Raw genomic sequence first — 22076 nt, 5'->3', positions numbered from 1 at the left:
AAATCATTGAGTGACCAGTATGAGAGGTCGACATGATCCTGTCTTTGTTCTAGGAGTTCTGTTATGTCTGCCAGACAAAAGGCAAATGGTGAGAAGTGAGAACATATTTTCTCTCCCTTTCCGTCTGTGGCTAATCTGACAATCCACTGAGCTGATCAGTGTCAAATTTGTTGTATATGAAATAAATAATAACAATGAAATAACTCCACAAATGTATTACATTTTATATTATAAAATGTAATACATTTTCCACATTTGGAGTCATACTTCATGGAGTGCTATATATGTTTGATGCCTAGACTCACGTTCAATTTGCACATGTATCTATTCTGTTGATACATTTTAGAAATGTCATAATCAAAAGACATCCTGGGGAGAGGTGGAAATATCTGGTGTGTGGCGCCCTCCGGTGGCTGATTCAGCCACATCAGTTTTACAAGTAAAAAGGTGAAATTCGTTTATGTGCATAGTTAGTTCCCTCGTCATTCTGCTCACAGATCATCCCACAAATAGCATTGCGACGCGTTGTGAGCTTGTAGATCTGCTATTTTCAAATAGCAGAAGTATATTAGGTTTATAAAGTGCTCATAGACAGTAGTCGCTTTTTTCTTTTGGGCTTGTTTTCATAGACCTGGTTGCTTGTTTCTCTCGCAAAATCTGGCAACGCTGCTATGCTACGCGCAGTCAGACTGTCAGACTCAGAGCCTTCTGCGCCGTTTGGGGAATAGTTAAGCTCATAAGCGGTCCTGACGCGCGATGAGCTTGTAGATCTGCGGCCAAACTAGCCTCGGTACCAGGCTTACTTATCTGCTTTTGAACTCAGCTGAACTGAAACTCGTCAGACTGACGTGTCTGCGCGTCATTCGCTGTTCTTTCTTTCAACAGACAAGTTTCAACAACACACACCACACGACAGCGTCACTTTTAGCCGTTAGCCTCTTCGGGTACCCATGCGGTGTTGTTTTTCTTTTGTTTTGTTTTGGTAGCCTACTTAGCCGTTGACTTTGACCTTGAATTACTTAGTAGATAAGTAGAAAGCGGTCGAAATGCCTTCGGCAGCGGGGTCGTCGAATCGAGCCGGTTCTTCTTCTTCTGACGGAGATCAGCAGCAGAGGAAGAGTCCTCCGCCCGGCCCCAGGCCCAGGAGACGGAGTCGCTCTCGGTCTCGGAGTCGCAGTAGGTCACCACGGGGGGACCGACTGCTGTGGCCGGATTACTTCGGCCCCAAGCCCCCGAAGCCCCGCGACAGAGCGCAGGAGAAAGAGGACGGGGAACGTCGCCTCCGAGAGGCCAGGAACATCAAGAGGTTAGTCTCGAGACAGACTGTTGCTGTTTTGCCAAAGGGTTCCCAGATGGTCAAGCTGAGTGGTTCATGTATGTTAGATTGCAATAAATAAAACTACTGTTTTCAAATAATTGTAGTGGGGTAAAAGTATAATATTTTCCTCTGAGTACTCCAGTAAAGTTAAAAACAAAAAACGAAACACAGAAATTGTACTGAGTAAATTACTTATTACTTATTACTTTCCACCATTGGTTTTTAATCCTCTTATTGAACTGTAAATTATTGTGCTTATTCGCCAACTGTTAAATGTAATCAAATTCAATCAATTTCAGGTTCCGCATAGGAAGCCCCCGTCGGAGCCGCTCGCCACCCAGACAACAACAACAACAACAACAACAATACAGCTCATACAAACACAGCAGTGGCAGCAACTGGACCAACAGCGAGCCAAAGTATGGCTCCAGAAATGACTGGGGCGACCCAGAGAGGGAAGCCGCTCAGCGCCAGGTCCAGACGGACTTCATGGCCAGCCGTCTGAAGGAGAGGGAGAGGATTGGCGAGACGGGCTGCCCGGAGGTTTGGGGATACTCGCCCAGGGTCAAGGAACCTGACTCGGACGAGTTCTCGCCGGTGGAGGACACAAAAAACAGCGGCGATGAAAAGAAGAAGAAGAAAAAGAAGAAGAAGAAGAAGAAATCCAAGAAGAAGAAACACAAGAAGCACTCTGAGGAAAGCGAGTCGGATTCAGACGAGGAGGGGGAAGATGTCAAGAAGAAGAAAAAGAAGAGTAAAAAATCCAAGAAGTCCAAGAAAAAGAAGGCAAAAAAGAACCGCAAGGCTTCTTCCAGTGACTCGAGCAGTGAGCAGTCCGAGGAGGAGGAGGAGGGTGCGAATGGGGTGCTGTGGGTGGAGAGGACCTGCATGGATGAGCACCTGGTGGGCCCGGAGCCCCCACTCACCCACGTGTCTCAACAAGGGGACAAACCTCTGGACTTTGGTCACGCTCTGCTCCCGGGTGAGGGCGCGGCGATGGCAGAGTATGTTAAAGCGGGTAAACGGATCCCGAGGAGAGGAGAGATCGGGCTAACCAGCGACGAGATCGTAAATTACGAGAAGTCCGGCTTCGTCATGAGCGGCAGCAGACACCGGCGCATGGAGGCCGTGCGTCTGAGGAAGGAGAACCAGATCTACAGTGCGGACGAAAGGCGAGCCCTGGCGTCCTTCAACCAGGAGGAGAGGAGCAAGAGGGAGAGCAAGATCCTGTCCAGTTTCCGAGAAATGGTGTACAGGAAAACCAAAGGCAAGGAAGAGAAGAAGTGAAGCTTCACTCTGCCTTGACTGTCACCGAGCTCATCTTTATAGGATCGGAGAGTCCTGTCCGCCGGTACTGTGGACCACCGGAGTTTCCAAAACCTTTGGTCTTAAGTCAAAAGAAGAAATGTAATGTCTCCCTGGGACCCAAACTAGTGACAATAGAAGATCTACAAACTCACAACATGTCGACACGTTGTAACGTGTCGAAGCGTTGAACTTGTATATCTGCTATTTTTTGCTTTTTTTTGTCTTTTTTTAATGTTTTTTCTATGCAATGTGTTTTGGAAAACAAAGAAAAAAAGGGGGATGTTTTTTATTCGCGACCGACAAAAAAATGGTTTCTGCATCCCACACATGGGGTGCCGAGCCGACCCTGTGTTTGGGAAACGATGCTGTGTGTAGATGGGTGGTAGATGACACTTTCAGACTGGATGCTGAATGTATGAGTCCTGTGTGTGGACACGGGACATGTTATGGACATGTTGGACACTTGAAGAGAGGACTACCCTCATTTTGACATCATAGATTCTATCAGGTGTTGTGTTTGCCACTTTGTCTGGAATCTGAATTTTGGTTCTTTGTCTTAACAATGTGAAATGAACACGCCACAAGTCAGGTTAACGTGTCTTGTACCTGCTCTGGTTACAGCATTCACTAGCCAATTTCACTGGAAGGTTTTGCGACCTCTAAATTATGTTTTCTACCTCCATCTCTTTCTTGCACAGACCATTTGGTTCACTGTGTAAACTGCTTCAAAGGCACTGTAGCCTGGTTTTCTTTTTGGGTTTGTATAGTAATTTTAAGCTACTATTTCTTGTACGTATGCAGTATTGTACGTATTTTTGGTAATTAAAGTTGACTATGCAGCTCTTAGTGTGTTGAATGTTTATTCTTGGTCACAAAGCATATTTGAAGTGTTTAAAGCCCGTGTGTGTGTGTGTGTGTGTGTGTGTGTGTGTGTGTGTGTGTGTGTGTGTGTGTGTGTGTGTGTGTGTGTGTGTGTGTGTGTGTGTGTGTGTGTGTGTGTGTGTGTGTGTGTGTGTGTGTGTGTGTGTGTGTGTGTGTGTGTGTGTGTGTGTGTGTGTGTGTGTGTGTGTGTGTGTGTGTGTGTGTGTGTGTGGTCACTTCACTGTCATCTGGGGACACCCCAAAATCATGTGGGGTCTTGACCCACAGGTTGAAATGGTTTTAAACCCTTTTATCAGTTAAAATATAATTATTTGCGTATAATTATTTGCGTAGTTTCTCTCAGAGGAGTGAAGGTTGTGACATGACCAAAGCCCCTCAGCCTAAATCACACTCCTGAGTCCTGTCACATTTCAATCTACAGTTCTTGATGAAAAGGTGTTGGGTGTCGGTGAAGACTGGAGTCAGGTAGATGACTATGCAGGGACAAGTCAATGGCAAGTTGAAAAGCCCCTCAATAGACGGTTAAATATAGTAGAGAGAAGTAGCAAATACTCTTATCTGTCTAACCCACACTATCACAATGTAGTGATAATGTGTGACACGTGATTTTAGCAATAATTAATTATATAAGAAACAGTTTAATTTGACTGGACATCCACTCAGTTTGAGGGGGAAATATTAAGAGCAGCTCGGTCTACAGTGAAAGTAAACGTTTTGAACTATCTAATGAGCTGAAACACATTTCTAGTGCAGTAGTTAGTTCTCAAACCTTATCATGTCACGGAACCCCAACTTAATTTAGCCGCAGACCGTATATATTAGAGGTTCAACGATCAATCGGCCACCGATCGGTGATCGGCATATTTTAACACGAAATGACTATCCGGAGAAACCGATCTTTTATACCATTTAAGTGGTATAAAAGTCAATCAGATAGTAATAGATCCGTTTTGCATCTTCGTGACAGGCCTAATTCTCCCCTTCCTCCCCACACATAGGAAGTTGTGACCTGTTTTTTGAACTTTTGACATATAATTTTGGAAATATTCCAATTTCCCCCTCATGCACAAGATCGGTATCGGCCGATCGGTCCCCAAAAACCTGATCGGAGCACTTCTATTATTATGCTATTATAACTATGCTGCGGACCCCCTCATCTGAAAAGGTTTTGTGCCAGGGAAGAGAAGATTTACTATGTTAACCCATTGTCTCTAGTAATAACTGGTAACGAACGAGCCAAATTCAAATCTATGTTTAGAAGTAAACAACCTTGGTGGAGTTAACTCAAAAGTACAATATATTTGTTTAGTAAAAGTCATGTTTGAGACCCACACGCTCGCTGACCCTGGCCCCACACACTCGCTGACCCTGGCCTATTCTACTCTATTCAAGCCATGGTTTCCTGATTGGGAAATTATGTTCTCATGTTGTATTGTTCTGGGTCATTGCTGAGCTCATGTTATTCACTTATATTTTAGGTATTATGTTCAATGTCAAATTTGTATTTTGGTGTTACAAAATATATAATAAGGGTCCTTTTAGTTACATTTGTACATCAGTACAACAGGACTACAAACGACTGTTCCTGTACAATGGATACTACAGTTGTGGTGCCATTAGAATCTGCACTAGCGACTGCTACATGGAGAAGACACATGATAACGTGAATTCACGCAACTGGAGTGGTTTACCGGGCTAGAAACTGCTCAGAAAAGGAGTGGTCGGTGAGTTCATGTCGGCCAACAGTAGGGGTTCGTTAGCGGTGTCGGACTACATGTGGGGGAAATTGGTGACTAAATTGGGAGAAAATGGAACAAAGATGAAAAAAGAAAAGAAAAGATGACCACATTTTGTTTTATTTCATCTGTTTAATTCATCCATTTTTCTTTTGAAAAAAGAGACTATCACAAGTTAATTTACAGCTACTCTACAGTTTTTCTTCTCATAGTCTATAGATCCCAAGCTGGAACAACCATCTTCCCCCTGCTTAACACACCACTTTACACACCAGGGGCGTGAAGACTAAACAATAGGAAAACTCACTAGTGATCATCGCATCAAAACTATTCACATAGTTGATGCCTCACATGTTGATGTCTTTAATCGTGGTGAAAAAAACGACCTTGTTCTGAATAAAAATTGCGTGGCTTTATTGTCATGTAGCATTTGTGTGAATGTACTCATGTCACAATTAAGGTTAGAAAAAATATATCTTCAAGCTAATTAATCATAACGAACGGTTCAACAAAACGGTTATATACCGCCATGTTGCAACATGCCTATATACATACTACTTACCTTTCTGTTTAGCGTCTGAGTATACATCTTCCGATCCCAGAGACTCCCATCATGTGGCTGTAGTGTGAGACCCAGGGCTCCAGTCAGCCCCAGGCAGGGGTTCGGGCACAGAGCTGCAGGTTGGCTATGGCACTTGAATCACACAACACAGAAGTCATGTGTAAACGGTGTGTTTATATTGTGCCTTTACATGCACCCAGTCACACACACATTCACACACCGATGGTGGAGGAAACCATGCAAGGCACCAACCTGCTCATCGTGAGCAATTAGGGGTTCAGCGTCTTGCTCAAGGACACTTCAACACTAGCTCTGGGGGAGCCCCGGGTTGAACTGGGAACCTTCCGGTTGCCATGCGGCCACTCTACCCCTGGGCCACTGCTGCCCATGTGTTACTGCTGTCCTCAGTCTCCTAGTTGTCAGCGTTTGTAGCCAGCTTTGTCTGTAGCCTCCTGACCATCCTCACTTTTAGTACGGCGACGTTTATTCGTCGACCAAGAATGGCGACTACAGGGGGCATACTGCATAATGGGTAACGTGCCGGCGCTTCCATTCCCCTGAACTGAGGTGACATGTGGTTTGAAGCAGGATGTGCAATGGTGCTCGGGGAACTTCTTCACCGCGTGGACCCCATGGCTATTTCCCTCTTGCCGGGGGCTATTGGCCCCGTGCAAGAGCTTGCCTGTGAGCCAGGGGTGCTTGAGGGCTTCGCTTGGAGATAGACGCGTCGAGGGGTCCCAGTCCAGACACTTCTTTATGAAGTCAGTAAAGGTGGGGTCCTCACAGCCCTTGAGTGCAGCCCTCCACTCCTTACTCCCCGGGGGACCTCTCATCTTACCTAGGCGGGAGAGTGACCCTGTGAGCATGGTGCCCCCCGTGGGCGCAGTCTTGGCGACACAGTAGCGCGGATAGCCTTTGGAGTTGATGAAGTTCTTTGCCCGCTTGGCCTGAACCAGGACCTTCTGTGGAGGCTTGCCCAGCAGCTCCATGACACAAGCCAGCTGGTCGCCTTCGTCCTCACCGGGGAACAGCTGGTTACCCGTCAGCAGCTCGGCCAGTATGCAGCCAAAGCTCCACATGTCGATGGGCAGGCCATAGCGCATGCCGAGGATCACCTCTGGGGCGCGGTAGAAACGAGACTGGATGTAAGCCGTTCGGAACACGGTCTCTTCGAAACAGCTGGAGCCAAAGTCAATCACCTTGATGGCGGCATCGAGGTGATTGACTTTGGCTCCAGGCGATTGACTTTGGCTCCCCCGTCCATCCCTCTTGAGCTGGATGTTATCGGGCTTGAGGTCACAATGGATGATTTTTAGTCTGCTCAAAGCCTCCAGACACTGCAGGATTGAAAGGGCAAACTTCTTGACCACCGGCAGGCTGAAGCCCTGGAACTTTGAGCCCTGCGATTTGATGAACTCGTGCAGGTTCATACCCAGCAGTTCAAACGTCATGCAGATGTGGTTGCGGAACATGAAGGTCTCTAGCATGTGCACCACGTTCATGGTATCGTTGAGGTCATGTTTGCGCAGGTACTCCAGGATGCGGATCTCCTCCTGCGCCTGCCGGTGGTAGCGCTTGTCGTTGCGAACCATCTTCAGGGCCACATGCTGCCGCAGCTTGTGGTCGTACACCTTGGCCACCTGACTAAAGCTGCCCTTCCCGATCACCTTGAGGAACTCATAGCGGTAGGCCAACTGGTCATGCAGGACGAGGATGTAGTGAGCGTTATCGTCATCGTAGCCGTTGTAGTTGCTGCTGCCGGGGATGTCGGTGGTCCTTTTCTTGGCATTGGTTCCCAGAAAGTAGATTTCTGGGTATGAGTAGACCTCTGTCTGCTCCAGGGGGGTCAGCTGGGTGCCGTACAGCCTCAGTGCCTGCTCAGGAGTCAGCGGCAAGCGTGTGCTGTTGACCTCATTCCCACTGCCCTGGGGGCCATACGAGTCACTGGAGCCTTTACCGGAGCCTGTGCTGTCCACACTGTGCTCCCTGGGCAGGCCGTACACAGGGGTGGGTTTGCCCGGCACCTGGACAGCTGCTCCGATGTTCTGGGTATTTGCCACTGTAACAGCGTTGATCTTACGGCTGTACGCATGGTCTTCATATAGATAATTGACCTTGAGTTGACCACCTTGCACCACCACCTGATCCCTCACTATGCCCTCGTTACTCACCACCGTGTGTTTAGGTATGGGGGGTGGCCCAGATGGACTGTTATTCACCATCCCGAGTTTAGGAGGTATGGAGGCGGGCCCAGAAGGACTGTCACTCCCCATAGTGTGTGTAGGCATGGAGGGTAGCCCGGAAGGACTGTTTGCATCTGCATCATGTCCTTGTAGGATGTGATCTGTTCTCATGTATGAGTCATCGTACAACATGCTCTTTTGTGTAAAGAACTTTGAATTTCCTTTGTGCTGAAATGTGGTATTCAAATTATTAGCAATTGCACTGCCTTTCCTTGGCTTACTCCATGGCGCCATAGTAAACTGATGTTGCAGTTGCGCCTACAGTTCTAAGGCGCCTTTTCAATGAATCAATGTGCTATTTCTATTCTATATAATTTAATGGCTGAACAGAATGACTGGAATCAAGTGTGCATTGTGCAATGGCATGCTACGATTCAAAATGAGCTATATATATGGTGTGGAATGATGACGTAACCATGAGCTTTTCCTCTGTGTTGATGTAGTCATACTGTAGCAACATAACGCGGATGGCAAATGAACCGTTGTTTTTTGTACTAATGTATTAGGCTTTCATGTGTAGGCCTATAGCAGCGGTGGGCAACTTTGACAATGGAGAGGGCCACTATATTTCAACACTCACTCCCTAGGGCCATATATTACGGTCGTCGCAAAAATAGCCGATCTACAAGCTCAAAACGCTGCGACGCGTTTTGAGCTTGTAGATCGGCTATTTTTGCTATATTCGAATTGAAATGTTGAATTATTTTTTACTATTTTTTAATTGGAATCCTGAAAATTAACATTTTTATGTAATTTCAAATGCCTTTTAATTATACTTGTGTTGAGCAATGAGCTACTAATTTAGACTGAAGTAATTAAAGCGGGTCATGTTTGCATGTTGTGGAATTGTAAACAGCTGAAACCAATATTATATCAGTATTCTGACATTAACCTGAGGGCCGCATTAAGTGAAGGTGGGGGCCGCATGTGGCCCCCGGGCCGCCAGTTGCCCACCCCTGGCCTATAGCTTGCCGAGCTACAGCAGGATGGGTCACCGTGGTGAGGGGAGTGTCCTCCTTGGCCTACTGGCAGTGTGCATTAAACCTTTGACAGGCGCTGATCGATCCGGCGGTTTCCAAGATTAGACACACAGACAGGGGCCAATACATAATCTCTGCATCCCGGGCATGCAGAGATAATGATACAAACTAAATTAAATTGTAATGCACAATATTTATATTATAAGCAATACCAAAAAATATATAAAGCCAACACCGATACAGTTCATAATTGGATAAAGTTCAGTGCATTACTATGGTTGGACTTTACAACAAACTATGACTCAAAATTATTATTAATATCAGTTACTATTGCTTGGATGCACTCTCTCCTTCATCTTTTAATGGCATTTAATGTTTGTGTTGGCACCGTTTGTTTTACATCAGCATTACATCGCCTAATCAACATGAGTTAGACTTTCATATATTAGCGCCCCTCACTTCATACGGGTGTGATTTTTCTCTTAAGAGATTTCCCAAAATATTTATATCAATTTTAAGCCTAGAATTGAGCCATTCCAGGATCTTGGTGAATTGTTTCTATGAAAAACAAAATTTGCAACAGAATCACTCAACGGGATCCTGGATGGCTTGATTCTAGGCTTAAAATAAGTGAAATAAATATTTTTGGAAATCTCTATGCCACTGCCTTGCTTACATCAGTGTACTAGACATAGAAAGGCTCTGGGGTGTCTGGATCTCGAGGCAAGGCAAGCTACTGGTAGTTTTGGGATATAGCCAAGTAGGCTTTCTTAATGGTTAAGTAATACCTATATAAAGAATGCAGTGGTGGAAAAAGTACTCGAATGTTTCACTTAAGTAAAAGTATCAATACTGTGATATAGAAATACTCTGTAAAAGTCTGAAATTAAAATGTACAAAAGTATCTTACCTTGTGGGCCACGAGCCTGTAATAAAGTTTATATATAGTATATTATGCAGAATGTCTCATTTCAAGTTTTAAAATATTTGTAGACTACAAATATTTTTAAAGTTGCGGATCAGCTATTTTCAAATGACCGAAATACAAATCTACAAACTAACTACCATATATATATATATGGTAGTTAGTTTGTAGATTTGTATATATATATATATATTATACACACACACACACACACACACACACACACACACACACACACACACACACACACACACACACACACACACACACACACACACACACACACACACACACACACACACACACACACACACACACACACACACACACACACACACACACACACACACACACACACACACACACACACACACTCATTGATGTCACTATGACTATGATTAAACTTGAAACTTCCCATTTAAAAGACGATTCAGTCAAAAAGTGTTAACAGGACACAATAGATTATGACTGAAACTTTCCATTTAAAATACTTTATTCAGTTAAAAAAAGGTTAACAAAAAAAGGGACAGCATGACAAGGAAACTGATAGAACTGATAGGAAAAAAAGATCATTTGACGGTAATGTTGATGATGCTGATGTCTTCGTAGGGTTTGTCCGTCTTGGGGTTGACTTTGACATTGGAGATCCTCTGGACCACCTCCATGCCTTTAGCACTCCTCCCAAACACTGTGTGCTTGTTGTCCAGCCAGGGCTGAGGGTAGTACAAGAAAGCACATGAAGAAGATGGAAAGACTAAAAATGGCATGTTGTCATATAAACGATATGCCCCCTAATGAGTCAACTTACAGTTGGTACGACGGTGACGAAGAACTGCGAGCCGTTGGTTCCGGGGCCTCCGTTGGCCATGCTGAGCGTGTAGGGCCGGTCGTGTCTCAGCGTGGAGTGGAACTCGTCCTCAAACTCGCCTCCCCAAATACTCTCTCCTCCCATGCCTGTGCCTGTGGGGTCTCCCGTCTGGATCATGAAGCCCTGCTCATCAGGAATACCAGAGGATACAGACAGGTAAGACAGTGAGTGGTTGGTTGGTTCTGAACCTTTTCAGGCCGTGACCCCCCCACATTAATCATATTTGAACTGACAAGCAGTAGCAGATCTACAAGCTCCAAACACGTCACTTCGCGCCTTGTTTCAAGCTTGCGGATGTGCTACTTTTGATGCTCTTGCGTGACGCTGTAGTATGATCAAGTTAGGGTGTTCATTTACGATAAAAGCCCTAGACTGAGTAGCATCAGCCTCAAGACATCAACCTCATAATGAAAGTATAAAGTGCTGTACAGTTGTCTGAGACGATACAACAGGGAACACACCTTGATTACTCTGTGGAATATGTGACCGTTGAAGTAACCATTCCTGCTGTGAACACAGAAGTTCTCCACCGTTTTGGGGCATCTGGTGAAACATGAAAAAGATCATCTGAATAAACATCTTAACGTACAAATGACACAGAATAACCTGGACGGAAATCAACAACAATTGAACTATCATCATCACAGTGGTCGGGAATGTAAAAAAGAAAGTAGCAAAACTTGCCGAAGTACAAGCTCCCCAACACCTTGAGGTGCATTGAGAACTGCTATGTTTGCTATTTTTAGATAGATTTAGTCCAGTGGGGTCCAGGACCTTGAGAGGTTCCAGGGGGTCTCCAGCACATACCATCACAATCATTTTAACACATGTACATGTGGCAAATACATATTAATTTGGGTGTCCTTGACACTAAAACATTTCAGAACCACAGATTTAGTCAATCGTAAAAAAATAAATCTAAAAAGTAACTGAGAAGGAGATCATGTCTAGTTGCAGGCAGCACTACATCAGAACCATGTGGGGGGACGTACTCAACGGGGAACAGTTTGATGTGGATGTCTCCCATGGTGGTGTGTATGATGGCACTGTCAGACACTCTCTTGGGACCCTCAGCCTGGGTGGCAGCCATCACCTCCTCTTTAGAGGGCTTCTCATTGAAGATGTCTCTGTCCGAGTCTGCACTCTTTGTATCCTCTGGCTCCCTCTTGGAGAACTGGAAGTCAAATCATGGATGTATAAATAATAGAATATGAATAATATACCGTATGTCTCACAAAACTTTATATACATGGGATAGAATTTTTATAATAATACAACTTTATTTGTATAGCACTTTAGCAAAGTTTACACTATCAATGATGAATCACCACAAATATTATTGCAACTGTTTTTTTGTAAATGAGTAAATCGAGTAAGCCCAGTTTTATATTGGTATACGGGGTCACCAAAGATAGCTGGTCTACAAGCCCACAGTGCATTGTCAGCATGTAGATATGTTATTTCCACATTTTTTTAAACATATTTTTTAATTAAACTTCCCCCAAACAATTTATAATTTTATTGAAATCAATTGAGTGGTGCAACCATAGGGAACAGCACTCCAATGCCCAGCAATGTCTTTCCCTATTGTCTGTAATGTATGTCCCTATGTTTAGGGTACCAACCAGGTGACAAAGTGGCGCTGTTGAGCTTCACACTGTGCACATGTGCATGATGGGAAGCTGAGTTTTTGCACCACTCACTTCAGACGGGTCTGATGTTTTTCCCTAATCGATTAGTTCTGGTAACTGTTTGACTAGAACGTTCGTCCCATCTCACCATGTAAAAGCGGTTCTTCTTGAACGCAGTGCAGAAGATGGTGGGATCGGGCACACCACTCTGTAAGGCAGGGTTGTCGGACGCCTTCATCTCAATGGTGGGCGCCACTTGGGAGGCCTTTGCGATGCCTTGGAACAGGCAGAGCTTGACCACACGGACGTTCTCCATTTTTCCGAGAACCCGCACGCACCTTACAAAGCAGACGAGGAATAGGTTTAGTCATATTTCAGGTGAATTACACACACTGGGCTGTATTTTGCGTGTCTTAAGTACCAGGTCTTATTACTTAACTTAAGACCTGGAGGTGTGATCAATGCCATTTGGCTATTCTTAGTGGCCAAAGAGCATTGACCACGCCTCCAGGTCTTAAGTTAAGTAATAAGACCTGGTACTTAAGACACGCAAAATACAGCCCACTGACTGTTATTACATGTACTTAAAGCAGCACTCAGTAACATTCGTCCTCTTCTACCCGGGATTTGAACCCGGTTTCCCACACAAAGTGCTGAAATCTTTACCATTGAGCAAATAGAGACTGCCTGCTTGCTCAGGGGATAAATTGAATCTAGACTATAAAGGTCAAAATCTGTGTGACCATCTAAATGTCTCAATAGAATAGCATTTAGTATACAACCACCCCAATTGTATAAGTTATATTGTATCAACATACTCTACCATATACAGTAGATTGGACAAAATTACATTTTGTTCATAAAAAAGGGTTACATAGTGAGGCTTTAAGATATCCGAAGAAGTCTGATGATTTCAAATATTATAGAGATCATAGAATTTAGGATTAGGACAAACTGATTTTTAACAAGTAATATAAGGGGAACTTGATTTACAAATTAGTTTTAAAACAACTAGCACGCAATGTCAACAAAGTAGGCTGTCTGGCACCAGGGAGCAATATAGTATCAATCTTTTTCAATTTAAGCAATAACATGTTAGCCTGATTTCTAAGTTGTTCGTTGTACAAAGGTATGTAATGCTATTTTCGGTGAGCAACACCATAGCAGTACAAAATAAGCATTACCAGTCCAGGATCACTTGAAACATACCTGTTGGTTTCCAAGTTTACAACTTTGACACCGAGCATCGTCCCGTAGAGGACAAAGTGACCTGTCTCGTCAAAGATGATGTTTGTCAAACGGATGCCGTCAATCTTCTCCAGTTCTCTCTCCACAGCCATTCGCCTCCCAAACTCCATGTCGGGCAGCTGCTGCTTCATCTGCTGAAGTTCTGTGAACATCTAACACCACAAAGATCAGCTTTGAGTGAGAATTGTCAATTCAGGTGACTTACTGTACAATTTACAATTTAGGCATTTAGCAGACGCTCTTAATCCAGAGCGACTTACATTAAGCAAGAACAAAAAGCATGGGAATACATCACATATATAAACAGCATTTATCAAGAAACATGCGTAAGCAAGAACGTAACTAGAACATATCTATATATAATGACACTATACATATAAGCTATACATATATATTATACTATGCTGTACTGTTATTGTGCTGTCTAAATGACATGCTATAAGTCTGTTTCAACTGCTATCTAAGTCTAAAAAAGTGCTGTCTAAGGGGGTAGGGTAAGTGCTATGGGCCATGGTGGAGTCTGAAAAGGTGGGTTTTCAAACTACGGCGGAAGATTGGGAGTGATGCTGCAGTTCTGATTGCAACGGGGACTGCGTTCCACAGTTTTGGGGCCAGAAGGGAGAAGAGTTTGGGACGTGTGGAGCGTTGTCCCGGCGTTTTTAGTGAAACGTACCCACACAAGTGTGTGTGTTCCAGCCACCTGTACGCCTTTTGGCCTGACAAATTGTGCAAACCATACCCAATCGCTGTGATTTCACAGGTGTGCCAACTGTGAGGCGTTGTGGCTCGTGAGGCATGCCTGAGCGGTCTGCTAGGCTCGTGAGGCATGCCTGAGCGGTCTGCTAGGCTCGTGAGGCATGCCTGAGCGGTCTGCTAGGCGAGTGAGGCATGCCTGAGCGATCTGCTAGGCGAGTGAGGCATGCCTGAGCGGTCTGCTAGGCGAGTGAGGCATGCCTGAGCGGTCTGCTAGGCGAGTGAGGCATGCCTGAGCGGTCTGCTAGGCGAGTGCCTGAGCGGTCTGCTAGGCGAGTGCCTGAGCGGTCTGCTAGGCGAGTGAGGCATGCCTGAGCGGTCTGCTAGGCGAGTGAGGCATGCCTGAGCGGTCTGCTAGGCGAGTGCCTGAGCGGTCTGCTAGGCGAGTGAGGCATGCCTGAGCGGTCTGCTAGGCGAGTGAGGCATGCCTGAGCGGTCTGCTAGGCGAGTGAGGCATGCCTGAGCGGTCTGCTAGGCGAGTGCCTGCACAGAGAAGCCAATGGCTTTGCGTGTCAATGAGCATGCCGGTTATTATCGCCCGTTTCTAAATTCAATATTATAAATACTTGACCATGACGTGTGCCTTAGGGTAGATACTGGATAGCTAACGTTAATGGGTTAGATATACCGGTAATAATAATAGACTTTGGTCACCAGTCGCCACTCCTTTGTTTTTTTTATTTTATTTGTCACTGTATATTTGCATATAATGTGAAATTTGTCCTCTGCATTTTACCCACCTTAACTATTAAGACCAATGAGGGAGGGGTTAAAGGTCAAGTGTTTTTCTCAGGGACGCTTCGATACATAGACCGGGTCCGGGGTGCGGACCGGACTCCCAGCCAAAGGTAGGACAGCTTAACAAATAAAAAAGAATGGGCATGGTTTGCGTATTTTGTCAGGGTGAATTACTGTATACTTGGTTGCATGCCGCTGTCACCCACCAAAAATAACTACAAACATAGAATGCATTGTGCTGTGATGTATTGTGAGCGTGTAGATCTGCTATTTTCTGTGCACAGTAGCGGTTGGCATGCAACCACGTATAAATCAGGCATTACACACTTTCCAGGACGAGCGACCAAGTAGAACTTACTGTCAATGATTCATCAAAGACCCGCATCAGTTTCCCAGTCAGGAAACGGAAGATCCTGACTTTCCGGTCAGACGCGATGGTGGCCATTTTCTTACCATCAGGAGAGAACACCAGACTGGTGGGATAGGTTTTGTTTTTTGCAAATTCGTACAAGTCTGTGTCCGTTTTGTACTCCCAGTGAACATACTTGGGGAACTTGAATTCATTTCTGAAGCCAGTCCAGTATTCCAGCATTCCCGATTTGTCAGCCGAGACAATGACCCTAAACTTGGGATTCAAGCGGATCTGGGACAGTGGCGAAGAGTGCATCTTGTCAATGATGTGCAGCGGCTCGTTGCTTCCCCGTCCGTCATAGACGTAGATTTTCCCTGTAGATTTCTCTGAGCAGGCTACAGTGTAGATGGCATCCCCTGGGTTGTATATCCATTCACACTGGCCTGGATGGAAGCTGCACAGTGACAAACAGATAATGTCATACTGTCAAATCTTTGTTAGTGCTTGAGCAAAGAGAGCTTATTATATATCAAATATTCATGTTGACTACATGATATTAATATCATTGTAGTCAGTTTCAGTATGATTCTCTGACTTCAAACAGAAACTTCAAAAGGACTTATTTTAAACAATCTTTATCAAAAGCAAAAACAGCCTCTCTTGGCATTAAGGAAATTGCAGCAGATCATAATGCAGTCCATTGTGATTAATTATGCACACAACCTTTTACATGTCATAGAGAACATATGTGCACACATACCCCAACTTCAGCATATTGATCATGTCAAAGTTGACAACATCAAATACTTTCATGGCCTGGTCATCACCAACAGAGCAGAAAATGGCCCCCTCAGAACTGACAGCAATGCACTCTATCACACCTGCACAAAGTGAAAGGCGCACAGATTGAGATTCCTGGTTTGAGCCAATTGACAAATATCATTTGTAAAACATGATGACAGTGTCCGGCGTCTACCCAAGAAATGTCATTCATACCAAGATGGCTGCGAAAGTGCTTCACAAACTCTATTCCCTCATCTTCTTTCTTCTTCCAGAACTTGACGTGGCCATCCTGACTGGCTGTGATGACAAAGTCTGTCCTAAGAAGGGAACAGATAAACTTTGGTCAGATAAACTGGTCAGATAACACAAAGTCTGGAGAAAAAAGAGAAACTCAGAGTGATGGTGGTTGTTGCATCGAACTGGGAATATCACTGATTGAATGAATCAACAACAGCTTGCTGAGTGTGGAACAGCTACAGGCTAAGTAGTACACTAGTTTCCTAGACTTATGGAAACATTAGAAGGATTAAAACTTACTTGGCACAAACAATGTATGTGATAACGTCTCTGTGCATGTAGCTTCGCTCATACATGGCAGCTGACGGCAGATTGTCCAAATAGACACGCTCGTATTCCAACACTAAGGGCAGAAAACAAGGACGATTAAATGTCAGACATGCACTCAATAGGTTACTTAGGCCCTATCGGGACCTCCCGCAACGACAGTGGCTAGCTGCGACAGAGCAGATCAGAGGCAGGAACGCGCAGCTAGCCACTGTCGGTGCGGGAGGCGGTACAATGGGATGTCAATAAGGAAGTCAAGGAAGGAAGGAAGAGAGAATTTCACAGCAGCCAAAACGGTCAAACAAACTTAACGGCTTCTGCGCTAAAGGAATATTCGTTGATGTTTCCGTTGTCTCCTATAGCCGATATATGCTTCTTTTGGAACATGTCACTATCACACAAACAGCGCAGCACAAGCGTTTGCGACGGTAAGTCTGTCTGTATTCCATAATTACCATATATATAATGACCGATGGTTAGGGACCCTACGTGTAAAGTCATCCAAATGTCAGAAAACTTTAACGTAGGGTCCCGAGAGGGGCTATAGGTTACTCAAAGAAAGCTCAAAACGAAGCACTGCTCCTTAGTTTTGATGAAGAGAAAGCATTTTAAAATGGTGCGCTGGGCTTTATTTGTTAAAGGGCTTCAGAACAATGAAGGACCACAACAAGAGCACAGGAGGGTAGCTTAAAAAAGCAGACCCCTCCAATCCGGTGTTTGAGTCGGGAATAGTCATTGCAGTAATTATTGAATATAGTAGGCTATTGTGTTCAGGAAATTAAACATGAAAATGTGTAAAACCATAAGCTTGGGTGGGAGATCCTGTTCCTGTGAATTTTAAGGAGTTTGAACAAGTCTAGGACAGAGATGGCAATCATGGCATACTGAAAAAATGACAAATAATGATTCCAAAAGGATGTGGATTCACTGCATAAATTGAATTATGGACATCCAGATTAAGCAAGATCTATAATTTGCAAAAACAGTACCCACCCTATCATTAACGGAATGGGTAATGCATCATGTATCGTTTTTGCATTGAGACCCAGCACCTGATGTCGGGTAGGTAGTAGCCCCTCTCGGCACCCTCCGTAAAGTTTGTTTACTTTACATAGGGTCCCTTTGCATCTATTCCACGCGAAATGGTATACAGACGTACATACCCTCGGAAAAGGCCGTGCTGCGGCCTTTTGGTGAGATGTTTCAAAAGAAGCATATATCGGCTATAGGAGACAACGGAAACGTCAGAGACTTTTCATTTGGCGCAGAAGCCGTTAAGTATTTTTTTTGTTTGGCCGTTTTGGCTGCTCTGAAATTCTCTCTTCCTTCCTTCCTTGACTTCCCATTGTACCGCCTCCAGCACCGGGACTGATCTGGCAGATCAGAGGCAGGAACGTAGGGACGCGCAGCTAGCCAGCCCCAGTGCTGGAGGCGGTACAATGGGATGTCAATAAGGAAGTCAAGGAAGGAAGGAAGAGAATTTCAGAGCAGCCAAAACGGTCAAACAAAGATTAAAAATACTTAACGGCTTCTGCGCTGTTGTCTCCTATAGCCGATATATGCTTCTTTTGAAACATCTCACCACCACCAAAAGGCCGCAGCACTGCCTTTTCCGAGGGTATGTACGTCTGTATACCATTTCGCATGGAATAGATGCAAAGGGACCCTATGTAAAGTAAACAAACTTTACGGAGGGTCCCGAGAGGGGCTAGGTAGGTAGGTACACGAGTAGTACTGCCTGAAGCCAATAAGTCCAATGAATATTTCCCCCTGGGAGGACTGGACTGGACACGCGGGGGATTTAATTGCAATCCAATGAGAAGAGGAAAACATGGCCACACAGGTTGATAGATAGATAACAGTGTTCATGAGAAGAAGTTCCAATGCCAGGCTGTCTTGTCTCACTGCGTCTCACACAGAAAGAAACCAAACCAAACACATATAAGGACATGTAACCCGACCTTTTCTCTTCTTGGTGTGTACAGCCTCGCTCGGCATGGGTCCGACCCATTCATCGCCATCCTCTTGTTCTGCGGCGGGTTGTTCTTGTTCTGTCTCATCATCAACTGCGTCAAGTTTGCGCTTCAACTCCACATTGCTTCCCTCCGCCGCCATGGTTGTTGTCTGTTGTCCTCCTGGAACCGGTGGCCGGGTCGTCTTTCCGGGACACCCTACTTCCGGTGGCGCGCATTCGAAAATAGCCGATCTACAAGCTCACCACGCGTCGCGGTGCGACGCGTGGTGAGCTTGTAGATCGGCACTTATAGACCTCTGGCTTGTTCTTTCTTTTTCTTTTACTACGGTTGTTTAGAAAATAACATCTAGTCAAATATGAACACTAAAAAAACGACACACCATCCCAATTTAAAATGATTATTCTACCTCATGCGTAGTGCTGTTAAATAGTGTTAACTTTGCGTCACCACTACTAGACTTCTCAGTGCTGCTCAGATCCGGTCTAGATCCCGCCTACTGTATCCGGTACGCTCCCACCCACAAAACATACACGTATGCACACTGGCCGTTTCCGTATCCGCCCTAGACAGGATCCACAACAACATGCAAAAGTGAAGTAGTATGTATCAACTCCAGATTTATTAGCGGTAGCGGACCCGGTCGGTCGGAGGCGTCTGTTGTTTCTACAGGGACGGATTATAATGCAACACCTGAGCCAAACCAACAAAATAGGGGAGTTTATGTTAAAGCGACAATGTTTGTTTGCCTATATTTGTTTTTTAATTGTCCGTTGCCTAAATAAACTACCCGCATACAGCTTGGATATCACAAATATCCACACCCAACTGGTATGGTTGGAATTGATAACACATTTAAAAAAAGGTTTTCTCGAAGTATCCCCCCATTTATTGAAAGTAAACAATACTCCCAAAACATGGCTGTGTGAGGACTGTAGTAAAATCGTGATATCAGTTAAAGTATTTGTTTTGTTTCATAGATTTGATTGATAGCCATATCTATCTGACTTTATAGTCGCGTTACATTAGCCAATGTGAAAAACGTGCTTGTTATTGTTCTCTGCTGACTGACTGCATATCGGAACAATGAGTAACATTTACATTCAAGAGCCCCCAACAAATGGCAAGGTGAGTAACAAAACAGATCACTACAAGCTCAGTGAGTTTGTGATTTACCAGAATGATGGTAAATCATAATGGCTTCTGTCAAAGGTTCAAAGCCAAGTTTATGGCTTGCACTTAAAGACATAATGTAATTTGACTGGGATTCAATTAGGTTGTGTATTGATTGATTGATTGAAATATTTATTATAGTTTGCATAATTACAGTACATTTCAAGCACAAACTCAATACAAAGGCTGTTAACTGTGAGTGGACGACCCAATTAAGTATTACACTTGTTTACAAGAGGGTCCACCATGTTCAATTCATCAAAAAGTGTAAGTGTTAAATGTCTCTATTCTTCATATCATTGGACTACTAGAGTGTTAGTTCAGTAACAGGTCTCTTGTCAGAAACAGAATTCTTCTTCTTATTATTATTATTATCAGGAGAGAACTCATGCATGAGGATACACTTACAGGATAAACAAGTGAAGTGATGAAATAGTAAAAATTGTTGTGACCCACTTGGAAATGTATTTTCTGTTTATTAAAGACCTGGAGGGACGGAGAGACCCTATGTTACTGAACACACTATAGCAATTTTTGCTATCATAATATTGAGCTTTAATAACAACAAACTTTTTGTCCCGGGGGAGCAGGACTCGAACCTGCGTCAAACCGTTAGACTATCAGAGCCTAAGTGCCCAGACAGGTGGCTGATAACTGCTGATATAGAGGGAAATTATGGTGTACTTAAATGTATTGTTTTGTTATGGAAACACAATGCAAAGTTACATAATATATCTTTAAGTTAGCATAGAATGTAAGCATTGAAAATAAGTTAAATAACATATTGCATGTTATATAGTAGGTATACCCTTGGTTCATGTTGGGTTTGCTACTCAAGATGTTTTTTTCCTCTTGATATGAGGTTGCATCAAGATTCAAGAGATGTATTTGTCGCGCTCATATGTGTGTGTGTGTGTGTGTGTGTGTGTGTGTGTGTGTGTGTGTGTGTGTGCGCGCGCGTGCAAAATATTGGTTTGACAAGCTCCACCTGACTAACATGTATGAATGAATCCACAGGCCCCCAAAACTCAAGAGTCAAGAAGAGTGTACAAACGGGCCCATTTGGTTGCATTCTTAAACTCTGAGTTACAGATATGCAAGGGTCCATTTGGTTCATAACTATCAATATGGCCATGGGCGTTCACAGACCCCACTTTACACCGCTTTACACTGGGAAGTGCATTGTGCAAGTGTGTGTCAGTCTTTTCAGTGACATTTAAAAAATGAATATTCTGCTCATCTTAACTTTATTTATTAACAGTACATTATAACAGTTATCAGAATGAAAAAAGACATTAAGGAAAATGTAGAGAAAAACGTAATCATTTTGCTCTGCTGCTTTCAGGTTCTGCTGAAGACGTCAGCAGGTGATATTGACATCGAGCTGTGGTCCAAGGAGGCACCCAAAGCATGCAGGAACTTTGTGCAGCTGTGTATGGAAGGTAATGACTCATTGGCTCCAGGCAGAACTACTGCATCAGTGTGACATCACTGCCGATAGAGGGTGCTATCCTCCTGGGTCACAGAGTTATCGAAAATACCCTATGGTCATCTTAGATATAATAAACTGTGTTCCAAAAATGAACAAATTAAATGAGCCTGGCGATTTTACTCATATGGATATGAAGCATCGACGGACGGTGAAAACACAGACGTTCTCAATTGTAACTCAATATATCATAGTCTTACATACAATAAATATTTAACCGCGTGTCAAAAACTCAAAACTCGAATCCCTGGCAATTATAGATGCGGCCGTTGGCGCACAGTGCAACTCCACCACGAAGAGCCACACTTTTATGCACCCACTCACGGGTAAATATTTTGATATCAAGGGCACTATAACCACAACCAAAAATGTTATAAACCTGCTAAAATGCCTATGCGCTCTAGGTTATGTTGGTAAGACCAACAAGGTGCTAAAGACACTAATTTCTGAACATAGAAGTAGCATCCACAACCAAGCCTGAACCTAGTTCCACATTAGTCACAGTGGTAGGGCTTCTCTCCTCTGGTGTTGGTTGAGATGTCTATTTCTG

At 44.2% G+C, this 22076-nt stretch overlaps 4 protein-coding genes across 4 annotated transcripts in view; 2 read left to right on the top strand and 2 right to left on the bottom strand.

The window, feature by feature from the left end:
* The first annotated feature begins 685 nt into the window (after nucleotides 1-685).
* Nucleotides 686-3468, top strand: LOC306939254 (NF-kappa-B-activating protein-like). The gene is made up of 2 exons (XM_079523810.1): nucleotides 686-1306; nucleotides 1618-3468. Exons 1-2 carry the CDS (start codon nucleotides 1047-1049, stop codon nucleotides 2603-2605), a joined length of 1248 nt encoding a protein of 415 aa, XP_079379936.1. The 5' UTR covers nucleotides 686-1046; the 3' UTR covers nucleotides 2606-3468.
* A 2757-nt stretch (nucleotides 3469-6225) lies between these two features.
* On the bottom strand, nucleotides 6226-8079 carry LOC306939453 (dual specificity tyrosine-phosphorylation-regulated kinase 2-like; the record flags this gene model as incomplete). Its single annotated transcript, XM_079524040.1, has 1 exon — nucleotides 6226-8079. One exon carries the CDS (start codon nucleotides 8077-8079, stop codon nucleotides 6226-6228), a length of 1854 nt encoding a protein of 617 aa, XP_079380166.1.
* Nucleotides 8080-10429: 2350 nt separating this feature from the next.
* Nucleotides 10430-19060, bottom strand: ppwd1 (peptidylprolyl isomerase domain and WD repeat containing 1). Its single transcript, XM_079523667.1, has 11 exons — nucleotides 18853-19060; nucleotides 16865-16967; nucleotides 16541-16644; nucleotides 16305-16425; nucleotides 15551-15998; nucleotides 13663-13853; nucleotides 12602-12791; nucleotides 11815-11996; nucleotides 11284-11365; nucleotides 10763-10945; nucleotides 10430-10667 (listed from the first exon to the last, which is right to left on the bottom strand). Exons 1-11 carry the CDS (start codon nucleotides 19004-19006, stop codon nucleotides 10524-10526), a joined length of 1902 nt encoding a protein of 633 aa, XP_079379793.1. The 5' UTR covers nucleotides 19007-19060; the 3' UTR covers nucleotides 10430-10523.
* Nucleotides 19061-19575: 515 nt separating this feature from the next.
* Nucleotides 19576-22076, top strand: part of cwc27 (CWC27 spliceosome associated cyclophilin) — a 62365-nt gene continuing 59864 nt past the window's right edge. The window contains exons 1-2 of the mRNA XM_079523749.1: nucleotides 19576-19992; nucleotides 21383-21479. Of these exons, the coding sequence (XP_079379875.1) occupies nucleotides 19951-19992; nucleotides 21383-21479 (139 nt within the window). The 5' untranslated portion in view covers nucleotides 19576-19950. The remainder of the gene's footprint in view (nucleotides 19993-21382; nucleotides 21480-22076) is intronic.

This window comes from Electrona antarctica, assembly GCF_951216825.1.
Source record: "Electrona antarctica genome assembly, chromosome: 16".
In the NCBI taxonomy this organism is placed as follows: Eukaryota; Metazoa; Chordata; class Actinopteri; order Myctophiformes; family Myctophidae; genus Electrona; species Electrona antarctica.
Note: the sequence above shows the minus strand (reverse complement) of the source record. Positions and strands in the feature narration are given on the sequence as shown.